The sequence below is a fragment of the Erpetoichthys calabaricus genome, chromosome 2, assembly GCF_900747795.2.
Source record: "Erpetoichthys calabaricus chromosome 2, fErpCal1.3, whole genome shotgun sequence".
Classification (NCBI taxonomy): domain Eukaryota; kingdom Metazoa; phylum Chordata; class Cladistia; order Polypteriformes; family Polypteridae; genus Erpetoichthys; species Erpetoichthys calabaricus.
In genome coordinates, this window is record NC_041395.2 from 108,905,503 (window position 1) to 108,931,581 (window position 26,079).

At 38.3% G+C, this 26,079-nt stretch overlaps 1 protein-coding gene across 1 annotated transcript in view; it reads left to right on the plus strand.

Moving 5' to 3' along the window:
• The first annotated feature begins 2,002 nt into the window (after positions 1 to 2,002).
• The window catches only part of acp2 (acid phosphatase 2, lysosomal), a 31,870-nt gene continuing 7,793 nt past the window's right edge, over positions 2,003 to 26,079 (plus strand). Inside the window, exons 1-3 of the mRNA XM_028794336.2 lie at positions 2,003 to 2,169; positions 21,802 to 21,897; positions 22,547 to 22,633. Coding sequence (XP_028650169.2) covers positions 2,068 to 2,169; positions 21,802 to 21,897; positions 22,547 to 22,633 — 285 coding nt within the window. The 5' untranslated portion in view covers positions 2,003 to 2,067. The remainder of the gene's footprint in view (positions 2,170 to 21,801; positions 21,898 to 22,546; positions 22,634 to 26,079) is intronic.

Here is a 26,079-nt window from a genome sequence, read left to right on the forward strand (position 1 = left end):
CAGACAAAATACACACATTGCACAACTTGAACACAAGACTCAGTTGCACTCAGCAGCACTAATCACTGCACAGACAGGTGTAATATTTACCATTTTGTTGCTTCCTCATAGTATTTTGGCATCTTAGTAAAAGGGGACTGCCCTCTTCTGAATCCATGTTGACTGTTCAGTAAAACACTTGTTCTTGCCATGTGTTACTCAATCTTTTCCTTAATAATTCCTTCAATTAAATTTACTTGTGATGCACATTAAGCCCAATGGTTAATAGTTGCTTGGATCTTCCTGGTCACTTTTTATACTGTATAATGGGATAATATTTGTCATTTTCCAGTCCTTTGGAATTTCTCCAGTACACAGCGACTTCCTAAAGACATGCATCAAGGGTTTATATACAGTACATACTCACTAACATCTTTAAGGACTTGAGGAAAAATATTACCTGGTCCCAGTGATTTGTTTGGTTTCAGTTTATTTAATCTCAGCAGTACTTTTCTCTCGACAATTTCAAAATCATTCAGTATCTCCTTAGTCCCTTTTACCGCTGTAAGGTTATCCGCTTCCTCATATGTGAAGACCTTAGAAAAATGGAAGATTACAGCATCTGTTTTTTCACTGTCTGTAATTTACCTCCCCTTTACTATTTCTGATGCACTTCACCTCCTTCTTGACTAAAGTACTGAAAGAATCTCTTTCGGTTAGCTTTCACCTTATCTGCTATACTCCTCTCTAACTGCCTTTCAGCTTCTCTAATATCCTTCTTAATGGTTTCCCCTCATATTCTCTACAATTCACATTGGAATTATTAGTATTACACACATTATAAAGCTCTTTTTTTCCTTTGCAGCTTCTTTTTCAAATCTTTATTAACCCACTGCAGGTTTTTTTTTTACATTTCTTACTAATTCCAAATTTAGGCATGTACTACACCTGTCCTGTATTATATATAAAGCATTTTTAAACCTGTCCCACTGCTCCTTGACTGTCTCCATACTTAAAAGCTTACCCCACTCCATTCTCATTGCCCAAACAAGATTAAACTTTACAGCTTTGGTCCTAACATTTGTACTCTTTCAAAACGAGCTGCCGCTGGGGACCCTTGTGGCTGAAGGTTTTTGATCCAATGAAACCCTGTTTTTAATTTGATTCCTAGCATAATTAAGTGAGTTGTTGTTTCTGATCTTCAGTGTTTTGGTGGTAATGTAGAAATTACAAAGCTATGTTTGATAAAATTCTCTTAGAATGTACCAAGCATTTTTAACATGGTTTTTAAGATTATCATCATCATCATCAACATGACTTTCATTGTTTTTTTTCCCTGGTGTTATGGTTATTTAATGCATTATTTCCTAATGAGCATGCAGCATGCTAGGGGGATGATGCTGGAGTAGTTGCAGGCTTTCAGCATTCAGTGTCATTTACCCGGTTGTCCAGTTTGTTGTTAATTGCCATTATTAGGATATGTTCAAGGGTGCAAAATGCACAGAAAAAGTCAAGTGAATAAGAAAAGAACAAAAAATAGCTAAATATTTAAAACTATAACAAAAATATATAATTCTGTGTTTTATAATTGTACAACTCACACTTCTGTCCTTTTCAAATTTATGAATATGATAAGAAAGGGAGTGAGAAAGAGAGAGATGACCTGCACATTAAATGCGACCAATTATTGAAAATTACACACTGATTATGAAGTTATTTGGAACAAACACCCGCAGTCACATTAGGCCCCAGGGACTGAGCTTGAGAAACTCTGGTTCTCATACTTCCTCATCACTTTAACCAATGTTATTTGTGAACATGCATTAACATATACAGTACATTTATTTTTAAATCAGCGCATTGGCATGTGTACCTTAACATTTTAAGTGCAACTACCAAAAGAGTACCTGGATGGGCGCTGTCGGTCAGAATTGTATGATAACCTTTAATCGTAATCTAAGATATAGCGAGAACCGTGACCTTACCAATATGGCCGCGCGGAAACTCTTTTTACGTACAAATCTCCCGACCTTTTTCCGGTACGTCATAGCAGCTTTGGCAAGCATTAGGAATAACCAGCTTAGGACGATGGGTGCCGGTTTTGTTCGCAAGCTTATGTTTGCGCTGTTCTTGTGTTCAGCATTTGTAGCACCATGTGCCGAGTCCCGCCAGCTGCGTTTTGTTTCTCTGGTAGGTAGACATCTAATCTTTCTCGTTTTCACTGTTCAGTAATGCCTCCACATCAGACTGACTGCAGGTCTAGGCAGTGTTCCTTACGGAGGAGTTCGACCTATACCTGCTTACCACAGCGTGCTTGTCAGTGGCTCATAGACTCTGAACTGCAGCCTGTACAGTTTCTTCTGTAATTAACTTTGTAGTAGAGACGAGGGCATTGAGTGGACATCGGGGTTTTCGTTCAGGAGTGGCACCAATGTTTAACTAGATAGTTCAAGAACTGCTTAGCTACGGCATTTGCGAGATTGTATTGTCCAGATTGCCTCACTTATAGAAAACTTAAAAGAATGCTGCTGTTGATACTGAATTGGATTCCGTGTGTGTGTAGTCCATTTTGGACATTTGAATGTTTTTTACAGTTAAAACATCCCGACTCTTTCACAAATGCAAATCCTGAGTCCCGGAACAGTTGCAGTTCATGTTGCCTAGTAGTCAGCACGCGTGTTTGAATATTTATGCAACTATTTAGAATCAAAATTTTGTTGTTTGTTTGGGAGTTGTTAGGTGGATTACCTTGGTGAGCATAATTAGTGAAGGTGGTGTTCATGTAAACTCAGTGCATTTGAATATTCGAAGACACGATGCCAGTATGCTAATATTAGGTAGTGTTATACTTTGGCCTCAGGATCAGGATTAGGTACTGAAACTATGTGCAGTCCTTTATTGAGCAATAGCGGCTGTCTCGTTTTTTGTATTGCCAAACCTCAAGACTTCTCCTTTTCAAATGATAAAATTTGAGGCAAAAGGTCCTGAAGAAGTACTGGAGATGAGCTCAGCCAGTTGTACAAAGTGAATACTCGCACGAAACATACTGTATTTTGTAACAAGATATGTTTAGAGAAGTCCTACTGGCTTTGTTTTTGGATGTATAGAGGTTATCAGCTTTATGGGCAAATTTTAAGTTGCAATTGCATTTTATTTCTCTTATATTTTTTGTTCCCCTGTTTGCTTTACAGCATATAATTAAGCTGGTTAAACAGAGAAGTTAAAAGCTATCCTAAAACGCACATACATTGATCTGCACTTTGTATTGAAATGGTCTGCTCAGTAAGTGTTGGCACCATATGTACAGCCCATAGTTTTAAAAAGATCTGCAGGTATCAATTGATTCTGTAAATTCAGGAAAGAAGGAGCAAGACTGATGATCTGGAAAGATCTAAAAGTGGCAAGTTGGAGTGTGCCAGACATGCTGGTTCATTCAGTGTTTTAGAAATTTGCAATCCTGTTAAGGCTTTTATACATGAGACAGACATGGCATTCAAAATCCTAAGTTCCACTTCTGTCACTGAAAGCCAAAAAGGTATATATACAGTGGATTAAGGAACACAAACATTTGTCACTGGCATATTAAGAAGAAATCATGTGATTTGATGGAATTGCTGATTCGTGCTAATGGAAAAACAAGGACTTGTCAAAATCTTCCTGTCGAAGGATTAATCTTGCCTAATAGAAACTGTGCGGGCAAGTGGTGAGGATGTATCTAAAAATCATTACTGATTAAGTATATACTTTAATGTCACTAGCGCACCCATGTGCAAATGAGCTTTTTCATCATGGTAATATCTCATGTTGAAAGGCGATTAAAGTAATCACATTTTTCTAGAAGAATGGGAATGAATATTACATATGTTTTCAAGTATCACATTTCTACAGTTTTCACCTCATTTTTTAAACAACTGTGCATAAGTGGTAAGTTTGTTATTTTACAGATACACCATAAGGAAAAAAGTGAAATAATAATCACGTTGTACAAATGTGTATGTTTAATCTATGTTCTTTTATATTTGAGTATATACATATTTCTAATAAGACGAGTATTCAAATCTTAAATTTGGCTAATTTGACAGCCCTGCTTAAAGCATCATTTGTCATGTATTGAAAGTCAAAATTGAAATCTAAAATAAGTTAGAACATTATCGTCACAACACTTGGTGTGTTTTGACACTCAGTTTGGAAAGCTCAGATCAATGAGATGCAATGAAAGGAACTATTTAGAGTATAGAACCACCATTGGCTAATTTGCACACTATCATTCTTTTGCTGTGCTTTCCATATCTTGTTGAGCCCATTCTCTTAGTAAATGTAGGCTATTCAGAGTGCAAATCTGGGATTAAACAATGTTGGCCTCTTTTTATGGGGTCTTTTATTCTCAACTTGATCCACAAGAGGCTGAATGTTTTCACTGTATCCAACCTCCTAATCTGATGCTAATTCATGTGTTTTGTTGATCCTGGTATTTTAATTAGGTTTTCCTCTTCAGAAGTTTAGACTGGGGATTCTGAGCTAGGTAACAGTTTTTGATATAATACCAAAATAGAAGTGAATCCATTGGAGAGAAGGCCTGTACTGGCCCACTACTATTTGTGTTACCTGGCTCTACCTAAAAAATTTTGTAAGACAGTGGAACTAGGTTAAAATATTGTTGGTTAATGGGATGTAATAGAACTACTACTGTATGTAACCAGTTGCTTTTCTTTATACAGTATTTGTAGTTTTTTAGCCAAGGGCTAATATTATTGGCAGGCAGAATGGTGTAGTGATTAAGGCTTTGGACTAGGACTTCAAATCATGAAGTTTTGTGTTCACATTATGCTACTGACATTTTTGTGACAATGAGAAAGTCACTTCATCTGGTGGTGCTCTAATTGGAAAAACAAAAGAAATGTAACCAATTGTATCTCAGATATTGTAGAGCGCCTTGAATAAATTCATCAGTCAAATAATAAGTAATAATATTACCATAAATACTTGCGTTTAAGTTCTCCCATGGATGAGTTGGGCTTGATTTTACCATATAATTTCCGGTATTTTATAATGTCGGTTGTATAAGTCGAATGCGCAAAACTCACGCTATTGCTCCAAGAGATTATGATATGCTAACGCCCACCAGAGAGAGTAACCACGGAGCACACTGCTTTTTTTTTTTTATGTATTGTGCCTACATGACCACACAGTAATACCCGAACTATTCTGAAATGGCATTTGCACTGGTTTGTGTTTTTTGTATCTCACACCCTCATACACCTTTATTGTAAGAGCATCCCTTATCTACGATGAAGTGTTCAATCAGAAGAAAATATGAAGCTGGTTTTAAATTAAAAGTCATTGAAGTGGCGAAAGAAATTGGTAACTGCGCTTCTGCAACAAAATTTGACATGTCTGAAAAATTGGTGTGAGATTGGAGGAAGCAAGAAGATGTAAAAGAAAAAAAAAAATGAAGTGTCATATTTTTGAATGGACATTTCAAGACTCAACTTGTATGTGAGTATATACGGTATTAGGCCATTAGAGTTGCTTACTGTATTGTTGAACATGCTATAAATATTTTTAAATGTTTACAGCTTTCATTGGCTTCTGTTGTACAGTATTTTCATGTTTTGTGTAAATTACAATAATTTTCGTGTTTTTTGTCAGTTGTATGTTATCCCCCTATAAAGTCTGCAGATCCAAATGTATATGGAAAGCAGTGCGTAAAGCTGATATACTTACAGAGGGGGAAATAAGTATTGAATGCGTCAACATTGTATTTTTCAGTAAATTTATTTCTAATGAGGCTATTTACATGAAATTCTCACCAGACATTGCTATTAACTCAAGATATCTACACATATAAAGAACTCACAATATTAAAGGCATGTGTAATAAAGTGGAACAACACCCGGAAAAAGTATTGAATACACTAATTTAATACTTGGTGGAGAAGCCTTTGTAATTACAGCTTCAAGATGCTTCCTGCATGAAGAAACCAGTCGCCTGCAGTGCTCAGGTGTGACCCATTTTTCTGAAGTGATTGTCTTTAAATTCTGATGATTTTGGGAGACCTTCTTGTGAACCTTGATGTTTATTTCCTTCCACAAATGTTCAATTGGATTTAAGTCAGATGGATTGACTGGGCTATTCTAACAACTTGATTTTCTTTCTCTGAAACTAATTGAGAGCTTTCTTTGCTCTATGTTTTGGATTGTTGTCCTGTTGGAAGGTCCACCCACGTCTCATCCTCCTCATCGTGGTGGATGGCAGCAGATTAATTTCAAGAAGCTCTCGGTAAATGGCCCCATTCATCATTCCTTCAATTACATGAACCTCCAAACTTCATTACTGGTATAGTGTTTCTCCTCCAAACATGGTGTGTAGTATGACAGCCAAAAAGTTCAACTTTGGTTTCATCTGACCAGATTACATTCTCCCTGTATTTCATAGGCTTGTCCAAAAGTTGTGTAGCAAACTTTAAACAAGCTTCAACGTGCCTTTTCTTTAGTAATAGAGTTTTATAGGGTGAGTGTGCATGTTGCCTGTTGTTTTCTCTGTAACATTTTTACCTGCTGCCTCTTACTGTCTCGAAGACTTTCCAAGTGGGCTACTCTTCTGACTATCCTTCTGACCCACTGGTCAGAAATCTTGCGAGGAGCTCCTGTGCTTGGCCAGGTGATGGTGGAGTGATGTTCCTTCCACTTGCAGCTAAAGGTTCCAGTGATGCTTACTGGAAGTTTTAGAGGTTTTGAATTATGTCTGTAACCAGTTCCATTGATGTGGTTTACAACATTTGGGTTGCAAAGGTCTTGGGAGAGCTCTTTACTAATACCCATTATGAGATGTTTCTTATGTGACACCTTTGGAGCAAAACACCTTTTTATAGACCATCAATATGTACTAACCCAGCTGATATCAATTTTCAGATAGGAGGCGGAATTACTCTGACTACTTACGACTTTCAGCTGGTTCCTTGCCTTTCCTTGCCCTGCTTTTTCTTAATGTGTTCAATACTTTTTTCCTGTGTCATTCCACTTTATTACACATACCTTTTATGGCATTTTTTTTTTGTTCTTTATTTTGCCTTATACAATTTCTTGTATTAAGAATTTTAGTTTTCGCATACCCCTTGGGATCATGGCTCAAGGTCAGCCATTGTACAGTGTCTCTGGAGCAAGTGCTGGTTAAGGGCCTTGCTCAAGGGCCCAGCAGAGCAGGATATCTTTTGGCAGTAACAGGGATTTGAACCAGCAACCTACCGGATACTGGCGCAGATCCTTAGCCTCAGAGCCACCACTGACTTCTTTATATTTGTGGATTTCTTGAGTTAATATCATTGTCTGGCGAGAATTTCATGTAGTTTTCAGTGTTATGACTTGTGGCTGGAGGTCTACATAGTAGGACAGATATCCACGATGAATGCTCATATGTATCTAAGAGCGCTGGTAGTCTACAGCAAAAAACAGAGCATGCCAACCATTCAGCTTTGCAGAACTTTCTTTTTCTTGTCCTCTGTCCACCCTATTGGATAGTGGTGCTGTTTAAGAAGCCCATCAATCACTTCAGCTGCGTGCTTCATTTGCATAATATTGATAAATAAAACATTTATCAATACATGAAGTGTGTCAGCTAATTGTTTTTACAATGTCACAAAATCAAATCAGTCAAAATGTTTTAAAACTATTTTATTTAACTTTGACTGATCTGTTTGTTTGTCTGGGTCAAATCTTGCAACTGACTTTAAACCCACTTTTTGTGAAGCGAATTTCTTCAAATTTTGCATACGTGTTCAGTATCGATGACAATACAATAATCTTTCAAAACAAATTTTGCCATAATTAATGGTTATGCGATTCCAATTAACGCACACACAACAATGATGGAGAGAGAATATAGTGAGATATAGGAACATACAAGTGAGAGACACATCGAGTTGTCCCCACTTGCCTCTTCCATGAGTGAAGTGGGTAAATATGGGCGCTGACTTCACTTGTTTACTCTTGTGAAGGAGTAGCCTTGATGATCACGGTGAGGAAGTATTGCCGTAAGCGTGCCGTTCTGTCGTTGATATTTTGTTTTCGCACCAACCAAGCGCTAATTCCATAAGAGCCTAAACAGAAAAATAGAGACCAAGAAAGATATATAAAAACATTTTAAGTAAAACGATTTTATTTACTTATAAATGCACTAAAAAGCAAAAAATATTTTTTTCTTTAACTTACAGTTTTCTGTTGTTATATGTGACTAAATAAAATTGTGGGACGCACCTAAATTAATTCATTCAATCGATGAATAGAATCGCTACTTTCATCACAAAATATATTAAAAAACAAACAAAAAACAACATAGTGTTGTTTTAGCATTGTGTCTCCACCAAATAAAAAATTGTTTGAATTGATTATGTGCACCCCACGATTTTATTTAGTCACATATAACCACGAAAATTGTTGTTGAAGAAAAATTTATTTTTTGCTTTTTAGTGCATTTATAACTAAAGTAAATAAAATGGTTTTACTTTTTAATTCCATTTTCCTGTGGCTGTGTACTGGCAGTAAATGTTTGTGTACTGGCACCTCCTGCTGTGACCTTCAACTTGGTACCCCATCTGTACCGTATGCATATTATCCACATCAAAACTCCTTTCGATTAAGAACTAATGAAAAATGTACAACACAACCGCCAAAGCACCAAGAGTATTGGTAGTTGTTTGTTTCCACTGCAGGCACTGGGAAGAGCACAAGTTTAAATTAACAATGGAGTTCAGTCGTACTGTGTCTATGAACTGGCCTCCGATTTTGAGGTTAAATAGCCTTGCACTATGACCATATTACTCTTTGAAGAAAACCCTGTGCTAACTGATTTTCTTTTTCACAGGAAGCTGTTCTCTTTTTAACTTTAATCATGAAAATAGATTTCTTATCACTCTTTTCCTAGTCTTTAGTGTGTAAAGGATACCAGTCAAAAGCACTAGTTTTCTGCCAATTTAGCTTTAGGGATCACTAGTGAAAGCAATCCCATCCACCATTCTTAGGGCTCAGTCTTAGAATGGGGAGTCCTTTGTTTTGGGCTTGAGTTTTACTGAGGATCTCCTAGGGTACTTTCCTCATTACACGCACAAGGCATGTCCCAAAGTGAGGAGATTCTGGATACACTGGAAGAATTGAAGTTTTCACCTTTTTGGGAGTGGCTAGTAGGAGCTAGAAGCTGTTTCTTGGAATAGAGAAGGCTAGTTTGACCTGTTCAACTTGTTGCAACTACCACCCTTATCAGGAGATGCAGGTGAAAAGTGAATAAGCACATGAGTAAGGAGTTGTTAAGTATTTAATGCAGCAGACAAATCCATCAATTCCCTGTCAAACTCACTGAATCTCGTTCAGCTTTTTGTGATCTAGGGCCAGATACAAGTCAGGAAACAACTCTACAAGGATTGTCAGTCTACAGCATTTTTTTTGATTTTGGAGATTTTTGTATTTTTAACTTGTCATGCATAACCATTTTAAATGCCAAAGAGAAGCTTTGAAATCATATACAATATAATTTGCTAATGGTTAATTTAATTTTACAAGAAAAAGTTTAAACTGAATCATAGAAGTTTTTTTCGCCTATGATTCACATGACTAGTGAAGCCACAGTCATTAAGTAAACCACAGGCTGCCTTGGCAATGCCACTGTGGCGGAAGTGGGTGTACTACGTCCCTTGAGGTTTTCAATACTTGTGCACCTTGAAAGACATACTATACATAGTGTAGATCTGAGCAGTGCTTGGCTGCTTTAAACTTTTTTTTTTTGTAAAGCTACAGGTTCTGCTTATTCAACCACTGTGGTATGTAACTGAAAGTTTGAAAGATGTAGTTCATATACACATCCTTTTCCATTAAGCTCTTTGGTATAAGCTGTCTTAACTATTTCCACATTACAATATTCATATTAAAATATGTAAACTTGTGCCTCTTCTGTTGTGTTAAAGATAATAGTAATGCTTAGACAACGAGATAAACTAAGAAATAAAATGAAAATAAGTAAACATCTCCTCACGCAAATGTTAAAATTGGTATCTGTTCTCATTGATATCTAATTTAGAAAATAGAAATATGTGACTGTGATTACAACTGTGGAAGTAACCCCCGAGGAAGACAGGAATAGTTCAATCAATCGGTCTTTATTCAGGCACCGGTGAGTACATGGATTCATGCGTTGCAAGGCAGAAGAGCACAGATTTCCCTTTTCAGTCTGCTTATATTTCTTTCCTCCCTCCCCTTTCTCAAAAAGCATAACATCGTTTACCTAAGCATTTCATCTTGTATTGTGCAAATCGGCAACCGTTTCTGTTTTGTGTACGTGTCAGATGGGGCCCTAAAGACTGAAAGGTTATCTTTCCTGTGTCTAACAGACACGTTCCTAAAGAGGAAGTTGTCCTAGGTCAGCTTACTGCACCCTGTCTTATGACAGACGCCGGTATGAATGACCTGCCGTTACAAAAAAACAGCTTTGTCAGCATTTAACCCTTAGTAGCTTGCAAGCAGTTTAAATTTTCTTTCACACAATTGATGCATACTTGTAGCCAAACACCAGCAGATGTGTTCCTAAAGCTGTACTTTATTTAATTTTTGCGAGTAGGAGTAATACATTAGAAATATTTAATGGTTAAGTTAGAGAGTATTGGCATTGTCTTCCTGTGTGTGTTTTTGACTTTTTTGTTTTAAAGCATAATTCCAGCAAACCTTGCAAGTAACATTTTACATGTACTGTAAGAGCCAGTTTCCATTGCAAAGGTCTGTCCTACAGTTAACTTGTTACCATCTTGGCACTGAAACCAACCCTCATCCTTCACCTTTAGGTCGGTAAGTCCTCATGGAATGTCAATAAGCTTTTTCTGGCTGAGCTTGAGTAGGCTATGAGTGGTCCCCAGGCGCTTTCTAGAAACAGCACTACTAGACGTGGTTCCAGGAGTGCACCCAGTATCCCCAGTTCCAGGTGAGGTTCTATTCAATTTAATTGAGGGCATTATTATGGATTGATTTTTCCACTGTGTGTCCTCTTACTTTAAACCGGCTTGTGTGGTTATCCCAATCGGGAACGCACATCTCCAGAGAACCTTCAAGGACTATTGAGATGCATGAGATGGGGCCATCAACCCTCTCACCATGCCAAAGCCTCTTTAAATTGTGACCTCTGTTGCATACTGGTTTGGTTTGCATCGGAGACTGATGTGGTTTAGATTTGCACCTCCAAATCTGAAGTTATGGTCTTCTCCTGGGAAAGAATGGAATGTTTTTTACAAGAAAAATTTGAGCACCTACCCCAAATGGAGAAGTTCAGTTATTTTGTTGTCATAGTCATAAGTGAGGCTGAATGCGATCATGACTTTTAAGAAGAAATTGAAGCAGTGGCAGCAATTTTGGAAACGTCTTACTGGACTTTGGTGATGAAGCAGGAACTGAGTTTGACAACCATTCAGTGTACATCCCCAACTTTCTCTATGGCCATTAGCTCTTTACAGTAACTGGAAAAAATGAGATCACAAGAAATAAAAATGAGATTAGAAAGAATTTCTGTGGCTTGTTAATACAGGAGGGTCTCAGAAGTAGAACCGCAATATGTATCCCATGGAAGGTGAACTAGGCACAGCCCACTGAGAGAAGACCTTGGGGCAGACCTAGGACATGCTGTTGGGATTCTATCTCCTGATTGTCGTTGGATCATCTGTATATTTCCCAGGAATGTCTGGAGAAAGTTTCTGGGGATGAAGAGGCCTGTGGAGTAGTTCATGAATTATGCTTCTGAAAGTTAGACATAGCTACATAACGCTTACTTGATTAAAGTTAATTTTAAAAACAAGACTCAATAAGTTCCATAAACGCAAAGTATTTCTTGTTAATTCAACACAGGATTTAGCAACCCCCGATTAAGCACGCGTTTGAAATATTTAAGCAGTCTGTAGACACAATAGTTAAGATGTTTGGAAATCCTAAAGAACATTATCTAGTGTCACTGAAACAACTTTGAGAACTGCATTTTACATTGAGTGGATTCACTTATCCCCAAAACAATAACCCCCTTTGATTTCAGGAAAACAGCTTTAGCTTAAGGGATACTCTGTGAACTTCCCAACACACCAATGTATTTTGAAGATTTTGTGTCTAACCAACACTGGACAGACATGCTCCAGATGAAAAGAAAAACAAATTGATGCAAATCATTTTTTCAGTGGCCAGGCACCTGATGCTATGAGTTTACGTCAGTGTGTGGCTTCAAGTAATTGCATATAAAGTTGCTTATTTGTAAATGTTTAGTATTTGAAAATACTAGGGGGCATGTGCTGTCTTTTAATATTTTTTTTTTTAACAATCTGAGTTCCCTCATTCATTGGATGATCAAGGAAACGGCACTGCATGGGTGATCCTACAGGGTATCAGCAAGAGTGAAAGGGATGGTCTACAGGACTGTAGTGAGACCAGCTATGTTATATGGGTTGGAGACGGTGGCACTGACCAAAAAACAGGAGACGGTGCTGGAGGTAGCAGAGTTAAAGCTGCTAAGATTTGCATTGGGTGTGACGAGGATGAATATGATTAGAAATGAGTACATTAGAGGGTCAGCTCAGGTTGGACGGTTGGGAGACAAAGTCAGAGAGGCGAGATTGCGTTGGTTTGGACATGTGCAGAGGAGAGATGTGGGGTATATTGGGAGAAGGATGCTAAGGATAGAGCTGCCAGGGAAGAGGAAAAGAGGTTTATGGATGTGATAAGAGGACATGCTGGTGATGGGTGTAACAGAGCAAGATGCAGAGGACAGGACGATATGTAAAGAGATGATCCGCGGTGGCAACCCCTAATGGGAGCAGCCAAAAGAAGGAGGAGTTTTTCTTGGTGTTTTCAGTTCACAGTTTACCTTATACTGTTTTAACATTTTGTAGTAAACATGCAAGATTATTTTAAATAGAAATGCAGCAATATTAAAATTGCTTAAAAAATGTTTGACAGCTTTCTCCAAGGTTTTGTTTCTCTTTGAACGCGACTTTATTAAACTCGCAATGCAAAATGCTATGCTACGCTTCATCTTTAACCTAATACAGAGCAGGTTGAAAAGGTGACTTGCCCATATCCTCTTTGGTGGAACTGAAACCACCTGAAATAAGGCAGATTTAGGCAAAGATTATTTCCTAAGTGTGCCTTGTGGCATTTGCCATATCCCACCCAATTCAGTCCGGCTCAGTGTGTGCTACTGTAACCATCACCACAAACATTTGAAAGCAAATAAAGATGATGGCAACAAACCTTCAAATAAAGTGTGATACAGATCCCTTTCTTAGCCGTTTATAGATAAAACAGAAATGGCAAGTCCTTCTGGCTTCTAGTCAGATATTATCCAAACTCTTGTTTTTCATAGTTAAAATCTCGTAAGATTTTGTTTCAATGACTAGAGTTACTGAATTCAGCTGCAAGCATTAGTTTGAGACTCATCAGTTGGTCTGTTCTTGTGTTTTTTTTTTGTTTTGTTTTTATTTATTTAACCACAAAAGGAGTACAGTGATCCCTCGCTATATCGCGCTTCGCCTTTCGCGGCTTCACTCCATCGCGGATTTTATATGTAAGCATATTTAAATATATATCGCGGATTTTTCGCTGCTTCGTGGGTTTCTGCGGACAATGGGTCTTTTAATTTCCGGTACATGCTTCCTCAGTTGGTTTGCCCAGTTGATTTCATACAAGGGACGCTATTGGCAGATGGCTGAGAAGCTACCCAACTTTGTCTCTCTCTCTCTCTCTCTCTCGCGCTGACGTAGGGGGGTGTGAGCAGGGGGGCTGTGTGCAGCTGCTTCCTGAAGGACATGCTGCATGGAGCTTCGCATACTTAAAAGCTCAAAGGGCACGTATTGATTTTTGACTTTATTTGTTTTTCAGTGGCTCTCTCTCTCTTCCTGCTCCTGATAGAGGGGGTGTGAGCTGCCGCCTTCAACAGCTTTGTACCGGCGGTGCTTCGCATACTTAAAAGCCAAAAAGCCCTATTGATTTTTTTTTGACTGCTTGCTTTGCACTCCTTTGAAAAGGAAGATATGTTTGCATTCTTTTAATTGTGAGACAGAACTGTCATCTCTGTCTTGTCATGGAGCACAGTTTAAACTTTTGAAAAAGAGACAAATGTTTGTTTGCAGTGTTTGAATAACGTTCCTGTCTCTCTACAACCTCCTGTGTTTCTGCGCAAATCTGTGACCCAAGCATGACATTCTAAAAATAACCATATAAACATATGGTTTCTACTTCGCGGATTTTCCTATTTCGCGGGTGGCTCTGGAACGCAACCCCCGCGATGGAGGAGGGATTACTGTATTCTTATAGGACTGTTTTATCTTACTGTAAGTTTGAAAACATGTGATGTAAACCCTAGGGGACCACAGTGGCAGCAGGTTTTTGATCCAGCTGCTTTCACAATCATGAGCCATTTTACCTGTTCTCATGCTTAATAATTTTGCATTTAGAAAAGTGCTCTGGTGAGATTTACATTCATAAGCATTTAAAGCTATGGCAGTAGAGATGCTGTGATTTTTTTTTGGGGGCTGATACCAAGCCGCGATTTCATGTTACTAGAATTGGCCAATTCTGATACTGTTCTTTTTATCCAGTTCTATTTGTTTTTTAACACCAGTTCAATTAAAAAAATTTAATTGTGTTCAGCGACCATAAAAAAAAAAAAAAAAAATACTAGAATAAGTAAAATCACCTTAAAACATACATTTTTAAACCAACAAAATATGTACACAAATATTTATCCTTAATGTGCGTGCCATAAAAAAATATTGTCATAATTACAAGCCACAATTCTAATAAAATGTTCACGGTTATGAAGAAGATACAAAGCTAACATGCTTAACAAGTTTATACATAAAATAGACCTATTTGGCTGTTAAGCTATAAAGACTGTTATTTTACTAAACAACAAGCTCAAATTTTTCTTTCTGTTTTTTCTTTAATATAAATATGTGAACTGGTGTATTAAACACAAGCTCTCTCATGACCACACTTGGGCAAGGAGTCTCAATTTCTCAAAGTAATGCATCAAATCAAATGTATGGTTTTATTATATAATAATAATAATAATAATAATAGCAGCTCACTACTCAAAAGTGTAAATGCAGGGAGGATCTGGGATTCATTTTTTACACATTGATAGTATCATGTAAATTTAATAATTTCTTTTTCTGTTCTTGTTATAGTCTTGAATAAAGGCTCATTTGTTTTGTTATACCTTTTGTGAAAGTGTTTATTTGGTATTTGGAATTCAGTCTTCACACATTGTACGCTTCACATCAGCATTTTGTCGTTAGAAAAGTGCTATATAAATGTAATGAATTATTATTATTATTATTATTATATAACATGAAATAGTTTCTGTTTTAGTTATCAAAGTGTATCAAAGTGAACTTTATTGTCATCTCAACCATATATAAGTATACAGATAGACGAAATTGCGAAGCTCAGGGTCCACAGTGTAACAACATGACATGCAAATACATTTCTTGCCTCACATTTCCTGTCATTCTACATTTACCCAGATCGTTGTAGACATGGAACACACATGAAATGCATGTATTCCAAGTAACATTATTTTATTTACCCTGTACAAATCCGGACTCCTAACTCCCAGATAAAGAAACTGAAGCTCTGAAAATTTTGTATGACTTCATCTGCCTCGGTGAGGGATGAGTGAGCAGGCTGCCTGCTGCCAGTGCTGATTGACAGATTTGCAAACAAAGACTCTGATGAGGAGGTGCGTGGGAATTTAAGGTGGCCCAGCATTACGAATATTGTTGTAGGCTTCAGGGATTCTAGTGTTAATTACAGAACAAAATGAAAGAGTCTAAACTCATTCTCTTTTAATTTCTGCCAAAGATGTGCCTCTCTTTTCTTACACTCTGGTGTTTCTCTCCATGCACAGAAAGACCCCTCAGATTCTCTTCTTCTCAATTCATTACTCCACTTTCTTTACAGTAAAAGCTAATATTTCCTCCTTCACTGTCTCCAAAGGTGTGACTGCCCTTCTGCAACAAAAAGATGCATGTGATTACTGTAATATCTCATGTAAAGGAGCACTACAACTAAACTACTATAAAGCGTAGAAAAGCAGGTTGATTAATTACTAATCAATAAGACAGCCATCCAGGAGGATGCTATAATAATGTGGGATTTGAAAAATATTTTATTTTTTTACTTGGTTAAATAATTATCAGTTTTGTCTTTGGCAATACCAGTAATTAATCCAGTAATTTGGCAATCCTTCTACTTTAGTTACCTTTCCTTTCTCTGTTGTAGGATTCAGGTCTGCAGCCTTTAGACTTATCAAGGTAACTGACGCACACTCATTTTAAGGAATAGAATAATACTATTTATTGATAAACACAAGGATTATAGAAGTATGCATATATGTGTTGACATATAATACTGGACGCAGACAGACCAGACAAACATATATAACAAATAGGCTGGCTGTTTACTGGTATTTAGAGTTCTACTTTTATCTTGGCACAGATAAAGTTTACAATACCAAGTCTTTGTGGATGATACCCAGTGTTGTGTGGAGTTCCCCAAGAGATTTAGTGAGTGTCCATTCTCTCCTCTTTTTGCTTCTTTCCACTTCTTCCTTTGAGAAGTTGGGTGTGTGTGGTTTTAAAGGAAGGTAGAACTTTCTTCTGATTGGATTAAAGTCACTTCCAGTTACAAACTCAGTGTCTTTTAAAAGGTGGGTTCTTCTGTCCATCTTATTTGTCATCCCTTGAATTATAGGTCTTTCTCCTTGTTTGAGTTCATTTTGTGCCTTCTGGCTCAAGGGGTCTGCAGGGGGCTGGACTTACACCTTTGTTATCAGATGAAGCCCAGGCAGATTCTGGTACAAGCTGGAGTTCAGTCACTCATTTTGGAATGCAAGTGGAGGTTTGGTGCTGCTGAATGCCAGTACAGTAATCCCTCGCTATATCGCGCTTCGACTTTCGCGGCTTCACTCTATCGTGGATTTTATATGTAAGCATATTTAAATATATATCGCAGATTTTTTGCTGGTTCGTGGATTTCTGCGGACAATGTGTCTTTTAATTTCTGGTACATGCTTCCTCAGTTGGTTTGCCAAATTGATTTCATACAAGGGAAGCTATTGGCAGATGGCTGAGAAGCTACCCAACCAGAGCGCATATTACGTATTAAATAAAACTCCTCAAATATATTGTGAGCACGGGGGCTGTTCGCACCCCTAGAGGATACGGCCGCTCCTCAAAAAACACTGAAATATTACCTTCACATTGCTCTCTTCCTTGCTGGGCTTACATATGGCTGCTTTGTCAAGCGATATGCTTCCCGCACTGTGCTTCGCATACTTAAAAGATCAAACAGCACGTATTGATTTTTGATTGTTTGCTTTTCTCTCTCTCTCTCTCTCTGACATTCTCTGCTCCTGACGGCGGGGGTGTGAGCAGAGGGGCTGTTCGCACACTTGCCTAGAGGATATGGACGCTCCTCTAAAAAATGCTGAAAGACTACCTTTACATTGTACATCCTTGCAGCTGCTTTGTCCGGCGGTGCTTCGCATACTTAAAAGCCAAACAGCCCTATTGATTTTTGTTTGCTTTTTTCTCTCTGACAGTCTCTGCTCTTGATGTGCACTCCTTTGAAGAGGAAGATATGTTTGCATTCTTTTAATTGTGAGACGGAACTGTCATCTCTGTCTTGTCATGGAGCACAGTTTAAACTTTTGAAAAAGAGACAAATGTTTGTTTGCAGTGTTTGAATAACATTCCTGTCTCTCTACAACCTCCTGTGTTTCTGCGCAAATCTGTGACCCAAGCATGACAATATAAAAATAACCATATAAACATATGGTTTCTACTTCACGGATTTTCACCTTTCGCGGGGGGTTCTGGAACGCAACCCCCGCGATTGAGGAGGGATTACTGTATCCCTGTTAAATCTGCTTTCGTAACAGGTCTGGTGTGCCACAAAAGCCTAGCATAATGCACAATGCCCACTTTATCCTACAAGGTTCTGAAAAACCAGTGTTTTGAGATCAGCTAATTTACCGATCACTGATCAAGATATTTGGGGTGCAAATCAGCCAATCTCAACCAGTAGCTATTTGATCGAAACATCACTACTGTTAGTTGTTTTCATGTTGATTTTTCTTTTGCTATAGCATTTGCTCCCTGAATTGAATCCTAATAATGACAATTAATGATGAGGGGAATAAACATGCTGAAAGGCTGCAGTTCATACCCTGTATGTGCTTATTAGTATGACCTAAATAACCAGAACTCCTGTAAATTGGATTGAAAATCATGGTGATTGAAACCATAAACACTAAATTATCTTCATGAAACCTATTATGCATAATTGTTGCTAACTATGAATAAAATTTAGCAAACCCAGTTTTGTAGGTCAAGAGTAATTTGTGACAGACGGGTATCAGCAAGAGTGAAAGGGAAGGTCTACAGGATGGTAGTGAGACCAGCTATGTTATATGGGTTGGAGACGGTGGCACTGACCAGAAAGCAGGAGACAGAGCTGGAGGTAGCAGAGTTAAAGATGCTAAGATCTGCATTGGGTGTGACGAAGATGGATAGGATTAGAAACGAATACATTAGAGAGTGAGCTCAAGTTGGACGGTTGGGAGACAAAGTCAGAGAGGCGAGATTGTGTTGGTTTGGACATGTGCAGAGGAGAGATGCTGGGTATATTGGGAGAAGGATGCTAAGGATAGAGCTGCCAGGCAAGAGGAAAAGAGGAAGGCCTAAGAGAAGGTTTATGGATGTGGTGAGAGAGGACATGCAGGTGGTGAGTGTAACAGAGCAAGATGCAGAGGACAGAAAGATATGGAAGAAGATGATCTGCTGTGGCAACACCTAACGGGAGCAGCCGAAAGAAGAAGAAAATGCTTATTCTTAATAAATATCAGTATGTTTGTTTAAAAAAAAAAAAAAGGTTTTCATCTATAATAATAAAAGGCAAAGCCCTCACTGACTGACTCACTCACTCACTGACTGACTGACTGACTCATCACTAATTCTCCAACTTCCCGTGTAGGTGGAAGGCTGAAATTTGGCAGGCTCATTCCTTACAGCTTACTTACAAAAGTTAGGCAGGTTTCATTTCGAAATTCAAAGCGTAATGGTCATAACTGGAACATATTTTTTGTCCATACACTGTAATGGAGGAGGCAGAGTCACGTATCGCGTCATCCACGCCTCCTACGTAATCACGTGAACTAAAAACAAGGAAGAGATTTACAGCACGAGTCGCACGCGGGAACGAAGGTAAATGACGTTAATTTTTGACTGTCTTTTAATACTGTGTAAGCATACATATTAACACATGTGCAATTAAACGTGGCATTTACGGGGTGATTTCTCAGGCTTAAAAGCTCACCTTTTATCAAACGCGGAACAAAGGTAACTGACGTTGTTCACTGTCTTTTAATACTGTGTAACCATACATATTAACACATGTCCTATTAAACGTGTGCATTTACGGGGTGATTTTCTCAGGCTTAAAAGCTCGCCTTTTACTAAAAAGGTAAATGCAAAACTATTTTCAATCAGTTTATTGAAACGCTCCGTTAAGGATTGCAATAACATATTCGCAAGATAAAAGAACGAAGTAGGGGGAAATGGAGGAACAGCAAAAAATTAATTAAACAATTGAGAACGGAGCGAGTTAAGCATACAAGCATGTTCATAAGGGAAACAAACCACGGTGTAAAACTTAAGTTTAAATAAAGTTTATAGAAACGCTCCCGCTGCGGATTGCAATAACATATTCGCGAGATAAAAGTTTAATGAGAAGACACGAGGTATAAACGAACCACACGCCGTGGCGCAACGTTAGGGGCAACAGTTTCAACCATTCTATGATCTGCTTCTCGCAACTGAAAGACGGCACATGGCGGATGTTAGCCGACTTGCTGACCGCAACGTTAGGGGCTTCAAGTATGGCGCTGACGCCACATCTCAGTGCCAACACTTTGCACACTGTACTTAAAAGACACGCCCTCCTCACTGGACAGTTAAAAAACACCAATCAAACTAACGATGACATCAAGTATTACCCAATCAAAAGTAGGAAAGGAGGCATCTTCATAAAATGCGTGTGAGATGATTTGCATGAGACGCTGCTTTAAAAAAAAAATGATTAAAAAAATACGGGATAAATCCCGTCCAGTATTGATTCAAAACGGACGCGCAATTTCATTCTCAAACGCGGCACGATTCCGTATTTTAAAGGACGGGTGGCAACCCTACAGTGCCAGGTAACCACCCATACAATCAGATTGTGATTCAGACTAGGAATGCAATGAATGTAATTACCCCGATCTACATACAAGGCGAAAGTCTTGCAACATTCAAAGATGATGGTTTGGGATAATTAGTACTTATTAAGTACACCATGGAACATAAAAGACCTTATGAAGCCTTGAACCGAAAAAAGCAACATCTCAGAGATCGTAAAAAAAAAAAAGGAGGTAATGTCGTTTTACTCGCTGTACATTTTAGTGAAACATTACCAGTTATTCACGAGGGAGACCAGCAGATGAACTCAACGCTTCTTTAAAATCCATGCTTCTCCCACGGTCAGTTATATGTCGCGTGTTCTCGGGTAGGTACACCAAAAAATGTATACATTTAAGCATGTAATGGGCAAAGAAAAAATGAGGTTTACCCGAAGGCACTGCAGTAGTACTCAATGTAACTTTACTTCTTAAATGTTAATGTTTTACGGTTTAATAATTTATACGCTTCTTATATATTGTTCAAATTCTTTTATCAAAATACCAGTGACAGCGCAATGCACGATAACATCGAGTGAATACACCATACGCATCTGCCCACGGCCGCCCTGGTGTGCGCAGATAGGAGTTGATTCTAAAATAAAATAAACATAAAAACAGTAATACAATCATCACCCATAAAGCGGATAGCAGACGTGACGTATTATATGTGTACCAGATTTCAAGTCAATAGGTGAAACAGTTTGCAAGCTACAGGTGATTTAAAATCCTGGACAGACCAACGAAAAGCCACGGTAGCAAATTATACAAGAAGATTTTACTGTTTAATTATTTATATTTATATGAAATGTGCTTCTTATATATTACTTCATATTCTCATATGATAATGATGTTAATGTTGTTTATATTGATTTCTATGTTATTGTAAGTGCATCTATGTGTGTATATGTATGTATGTATGTATGTGTATATATATATATATATATATATATATATATAAAAAATATATATATAAAAAATATATGTATATTTAATATATGTGTATGTGTGTGTATATATGTATATATATATGACAGCAACACTCATAACAATGACAACACAATTACATTGACAATCATGTTACGTTATTTTTAAAATGTTTCCTTTACTTTTTCATAACCTCTTTAACACACTACTTCTCCGCTGCGAAGCGCGGGTATTTTGCTAGTGCTTTAATATCCAAAAGTTAAATTACATAAAGTGTTGAGTAGCTCATCAAAGTGGATAAGTCTGGGACAGTGGCAGACTTCCTGCTAGGATCCGTATGTGCGGTACAGTCATAGCGTCCTTTTGAATCTGTTTACAGATGCACCTATACTTTCCAAGTGCTTTTACAGGTCAATGACACTCACGAAACAGAGACAATATAATGAGTATCTGTGTTAATCACCAGAACATGCCAAGGCCCATTCATTCTTATTTGAGCACTCGCAATAAAGCAGTGGGATGTGGACTTATCTGGCATGTGCACCAAAAAGTTAAACGTCTTGGCCCAAGTCACATGCTACATCTAAAGTATCTGTTTGTTTGCAGCTGTATCGCCATGGTGATCGTTCTCCAATCAAAAGCTTTCCTACTGACCCCCATCAGGAAAGTGCTTGGCCACAAGGTTTTGGACAACTTACACAGGTAATTATTATTATTACTAGTCATTTAGCCCGTTACAATAATGGGCGCTAGAACAGTAGTGCATAAACATTATTAGGAACTGTCTATATTAAATGGCAAGGGACTTTGACCTCATTGTTTTTGTTGGTCGTATTTTTGTTTCTTTAAGCCTTTCTTTTGTTGATGTTTACTTGCTGAGCTGATGGTTCTTCGTGGGCTGCCGCCGTGTATTGTGTGTCTTTAATTTTCTGTGACAGTAATACTGTCTTGTATGTCCGCAGGCTTATACGTCCGTAATATACCTTTAATATTCTCTGGCGGTAATACAGGCGTGCACGTCGGTAATATGCCTTTAATCTCCTCTGACAGTAATACTGGCTTGTATGTGGCTGTAATATGTGTCACTGTATTGTGTACCTTTAATTTCCTCTCGCAGTAATATTGGTTTGTATTTCCGTAAAACGCTTGTTAACTTTCTCTGACAGTAATATCGCATCGCACCGTGCCCCGCGCATGCGCACTTCACCAGAAGACACACACACACACACGGACACCTGGAAGCACACAGGGATTTTATTAAAGAGGATTTTTTTTTCTACCTTTTTGATTGTTTTATGGCTGGTGTTTGCAAAAGCATTCAGCACCTAGTAATGCTTAACTTTACTTCAAGGAGGGGATGAGACAGCACTTTGAACTTGGACAGACCCTGAGGAAGCGCTACCAGGGGTTTCTGAGTGAGCAGTACCAGCGTCAGGAGGTAAGGGCTCATCTGTATTCTTGTATTGAATTGTGTGTATTTCATGTACATGTGTCATGCAGCCAGATTCCGTATTTAGCTGAATTATTACTAGCCTTGCATGACAAAAACTCACAGTACAATATTTACTAGTGATCATTAGTTTGGAATTGCCCAGAAATTAAGTAATCATGCTTAAGTGGTTATTAGAGGAACAGGTTTTTCTGTTCAGTAAAGCTGGTGGGTTGCCTTTCATTGATGTGCCAAGTAAGGGAATTCTTGATGTTTAGTTGTGGCTTTATAAATGGCCAAAACAAAGCAGCTTTTTCAAGAAATATCAGTCTGTGTTTTTAGAAAATGAAGTTTATTCCATGTGATGGACTGCAAAGAAACAGTTCATTGTCTACAAAAGTGTTCATTACTGTCTTGTGAGAAAAGGGCAACTGGATAGAATTAGGATAGAAAAAGAAGTGGACACACCAGATGCATAAGTACATCAGAGCCTATTCGAGTAATGGACGCCTTACAGGACCTCAGTTGGCAGCTTACTTAAGTAGTACACACCAAATACCACTGTCATCTGCAACACTGGGGGGAAAAATGGTTACAATGGGCAAAAGTACACATACAGTTGTGCTTGAAAGTCTGTGAACCCTTTAGAATTTTCTATATTTCTGAATAAATATGACCTAAAACATCATCAGATTTTCACTCAGTCCTAAAAGTAGATAAAGAGAAACCAGTTAAACAAATGAGACAAAAATATTCTACTTGGTCATTTATTTATTAAGGAAAATGATCGAATATTACATATTTGCGAGTGGCAAAAGTATGTGAACCTCTAGGATTAACAGTTAGTTTGAAGGTGAAATTCGAGTCAGGTGTTTTCAATCAATGGGATGACAATCAGGTGTGAGTGGGCACCCAGTGTTATTTAAAGAACAGGGATCTATCAAAGTCTGCTCTTCACAACACACGTTTGTGGAAGTGTATCATGGCACGAACAAAGGAGATTCCTGAGGACCTCAGAAAAACAGTTGTTGATGCTCATTAGGCTGTAAAAGGTTACAAAACCATCTCTAAAGAGTTTGGACTCCACCAATCCACAGTCAGACAGATTGTGTACAAATGGAGGAAATTCAAGACCATTGTTACCCTCCCCAGGGGCCTCATGTATAACGCCGTGCGTAGAACTCACACTATAACATGGCGTAAGCACAAAAGCGGGATTGTTCGTACGCACAGAAAAATCCAGATGCAGGAATCTGTGCGCACGCATACTTTCACGTTCTTCCACTACATAAATCCCGATTTGCGTGAAAAGTAACGCACGTGCACGCGCCTTCTGTCCCGCCCCAACTCCTCCCAGAATTACGCCTCTTTGAATATGCAAATCAATATAAATAGCCTTCTGTGAAAAGACAATGGGAAAAGCACGGGAGAAAATATAAGAATTTCAGCGAATACCAAGTGGAGGCAAAGTGGAGTTGGTTTAAACAGTGATATAATCAACAAAAGAAAGTTGATCGAGTGACAGAGTGTCGGAAAAACTCGAAAGATCAAATTCACAAAGTCGCACAGTGCCTGAAATAAAAAAGAAATCACATATCAAAGTCGCCGTGAAAAGGCGAGTCGTAGCCCACCGTCTGAGTGTCATATGAAAGCGTATTAGGGTACAGACAAAAAACATAGGCACACAGTGGGGAAAAAAGCACGAAATGTCAACTTTAATCTCGAAATTTCCACTTTAATCACGTAGTTTATTTTGCCATTAAAGTAGAACACCATAAACTTCATCTTAAAATCGTTTATTTTACTAGTTTCTCAAGTAGCATGTTAAATGCTTTTTTCTGTGTTTGATCTTCTATGTGCTCTATGTGTGTGAATCACTACGTGCTTCCGTTCTTTCTCTTTCTCCGACAGGACACAGAATGCATTACATTCGAGATATTACAGCTCTCTGAATAATTAAAATACTGAGATGTATACATGATATCATTTTCATGATGATAGGAATGAAAGCATGTTATTAAACATGGGAACACGGTGGCGCAGTGATTGTTCATATCTCACGCAAGAGGCTTGCTGCACCATGTGTGACCTTCGATGAAATAATTTATTACAGAAGTACTGTCTCTTTCAAACGTACTAACCTCCAATTCCTGTCCATACTTTTCTTTCTCCAATCGCCACACAATCAGCTCTGTAATAGACGTTAAGCCATTTGTAAGCTTAGAACGCCGATTCTTCAAAACTTTTAAGGAACATTGAAATATCTTCGTAGTACATGTTTAATTATTCTATTCGTCTATCCTCCCAGTGTCGCGTCAGCACCAGCAAGAATACAGCGCAAGGCAGGAGCTATCCTTGAACTAGCTATACGCTGCGGCACCGTGTCCTCACATGTTTAATTATTAACAATGCAGATTATTTAAATGAAGTTAAAGTTTTATCTGTATACTATAAGCAACATATTTTGCTGCATTTCATCTTAAAAATGATATTGTCATCATACGTGCTTTATAAAGTAGCGCAGGTTGTGCAATATTATAACTGTAGTGCAAGTTTACAGTGAGGTGATTGAATGCGTTTATAGTTCTTGGGATGAAACTGTTTCTGAAACGCGAGGTCCGTACAGGAAAGGCTTTGACGCTTTTTGCCGTGGTTGAGGTAGTATGTACTTGAAACTGTATACCGATAATTCTCTTTCCGATCATCTGCTGCTGTGATTCACACTCAGATACAGTGATATAAATACTCCAAGTGGTGCAGTGAGAGTAATATGGAAAAAGATGATCCGCAGTGGCAACCCTTAACGGGAACAGCAAAAAGAAGAACAAGATGCAGTGAGCGTAACAACGCTAAAGCAGTTCTGGTATTTGGAATACTATGGCTATTCCCTGGCCCATTATTTTGCAGCAGGTTAATTACAATCAGATGCATTACACTAATAAACAATATGCAGTTAATTTCAGTGTATTTATAAAGCCGCGTCAGGAATGTGGAGCTAAGAAAGAAAGGATGAGCACACAGGAACAGTAGTTTGACCATTCTGTGGACCATTATATTGTTACAGGTTAATTACAATCAGATGCATTAAATTTATGAACGATATGCGGTTAATTTCAGTGTATTTGATAAAGCCGCCGCCGTGGATGTGGATCTAAGAAAGGGTAACCACACAGGAACAGTAGCACTGCTTTGACGCTGAGTGCCGCCAGTCTGCAAAACCGGGCGGATAAATTGCGTACGCCAAGGAATGAGTTACCGTGGAAATGTGCGTGGCTTTACGCCAAGTTTAGGTTTTATACATCGCGATTTGAGCGTGGATAGGTTCGTACGCAACATTTCTGTGCGTACGCACCGTTTATACATGAGGCCCCAGGAGTGGTCGACCAACAAAGATCACTCCAACAGCAAGGCATGTAATAGTCGGTGAGGTCACAAAGGACCCCAGAGTAACTTCT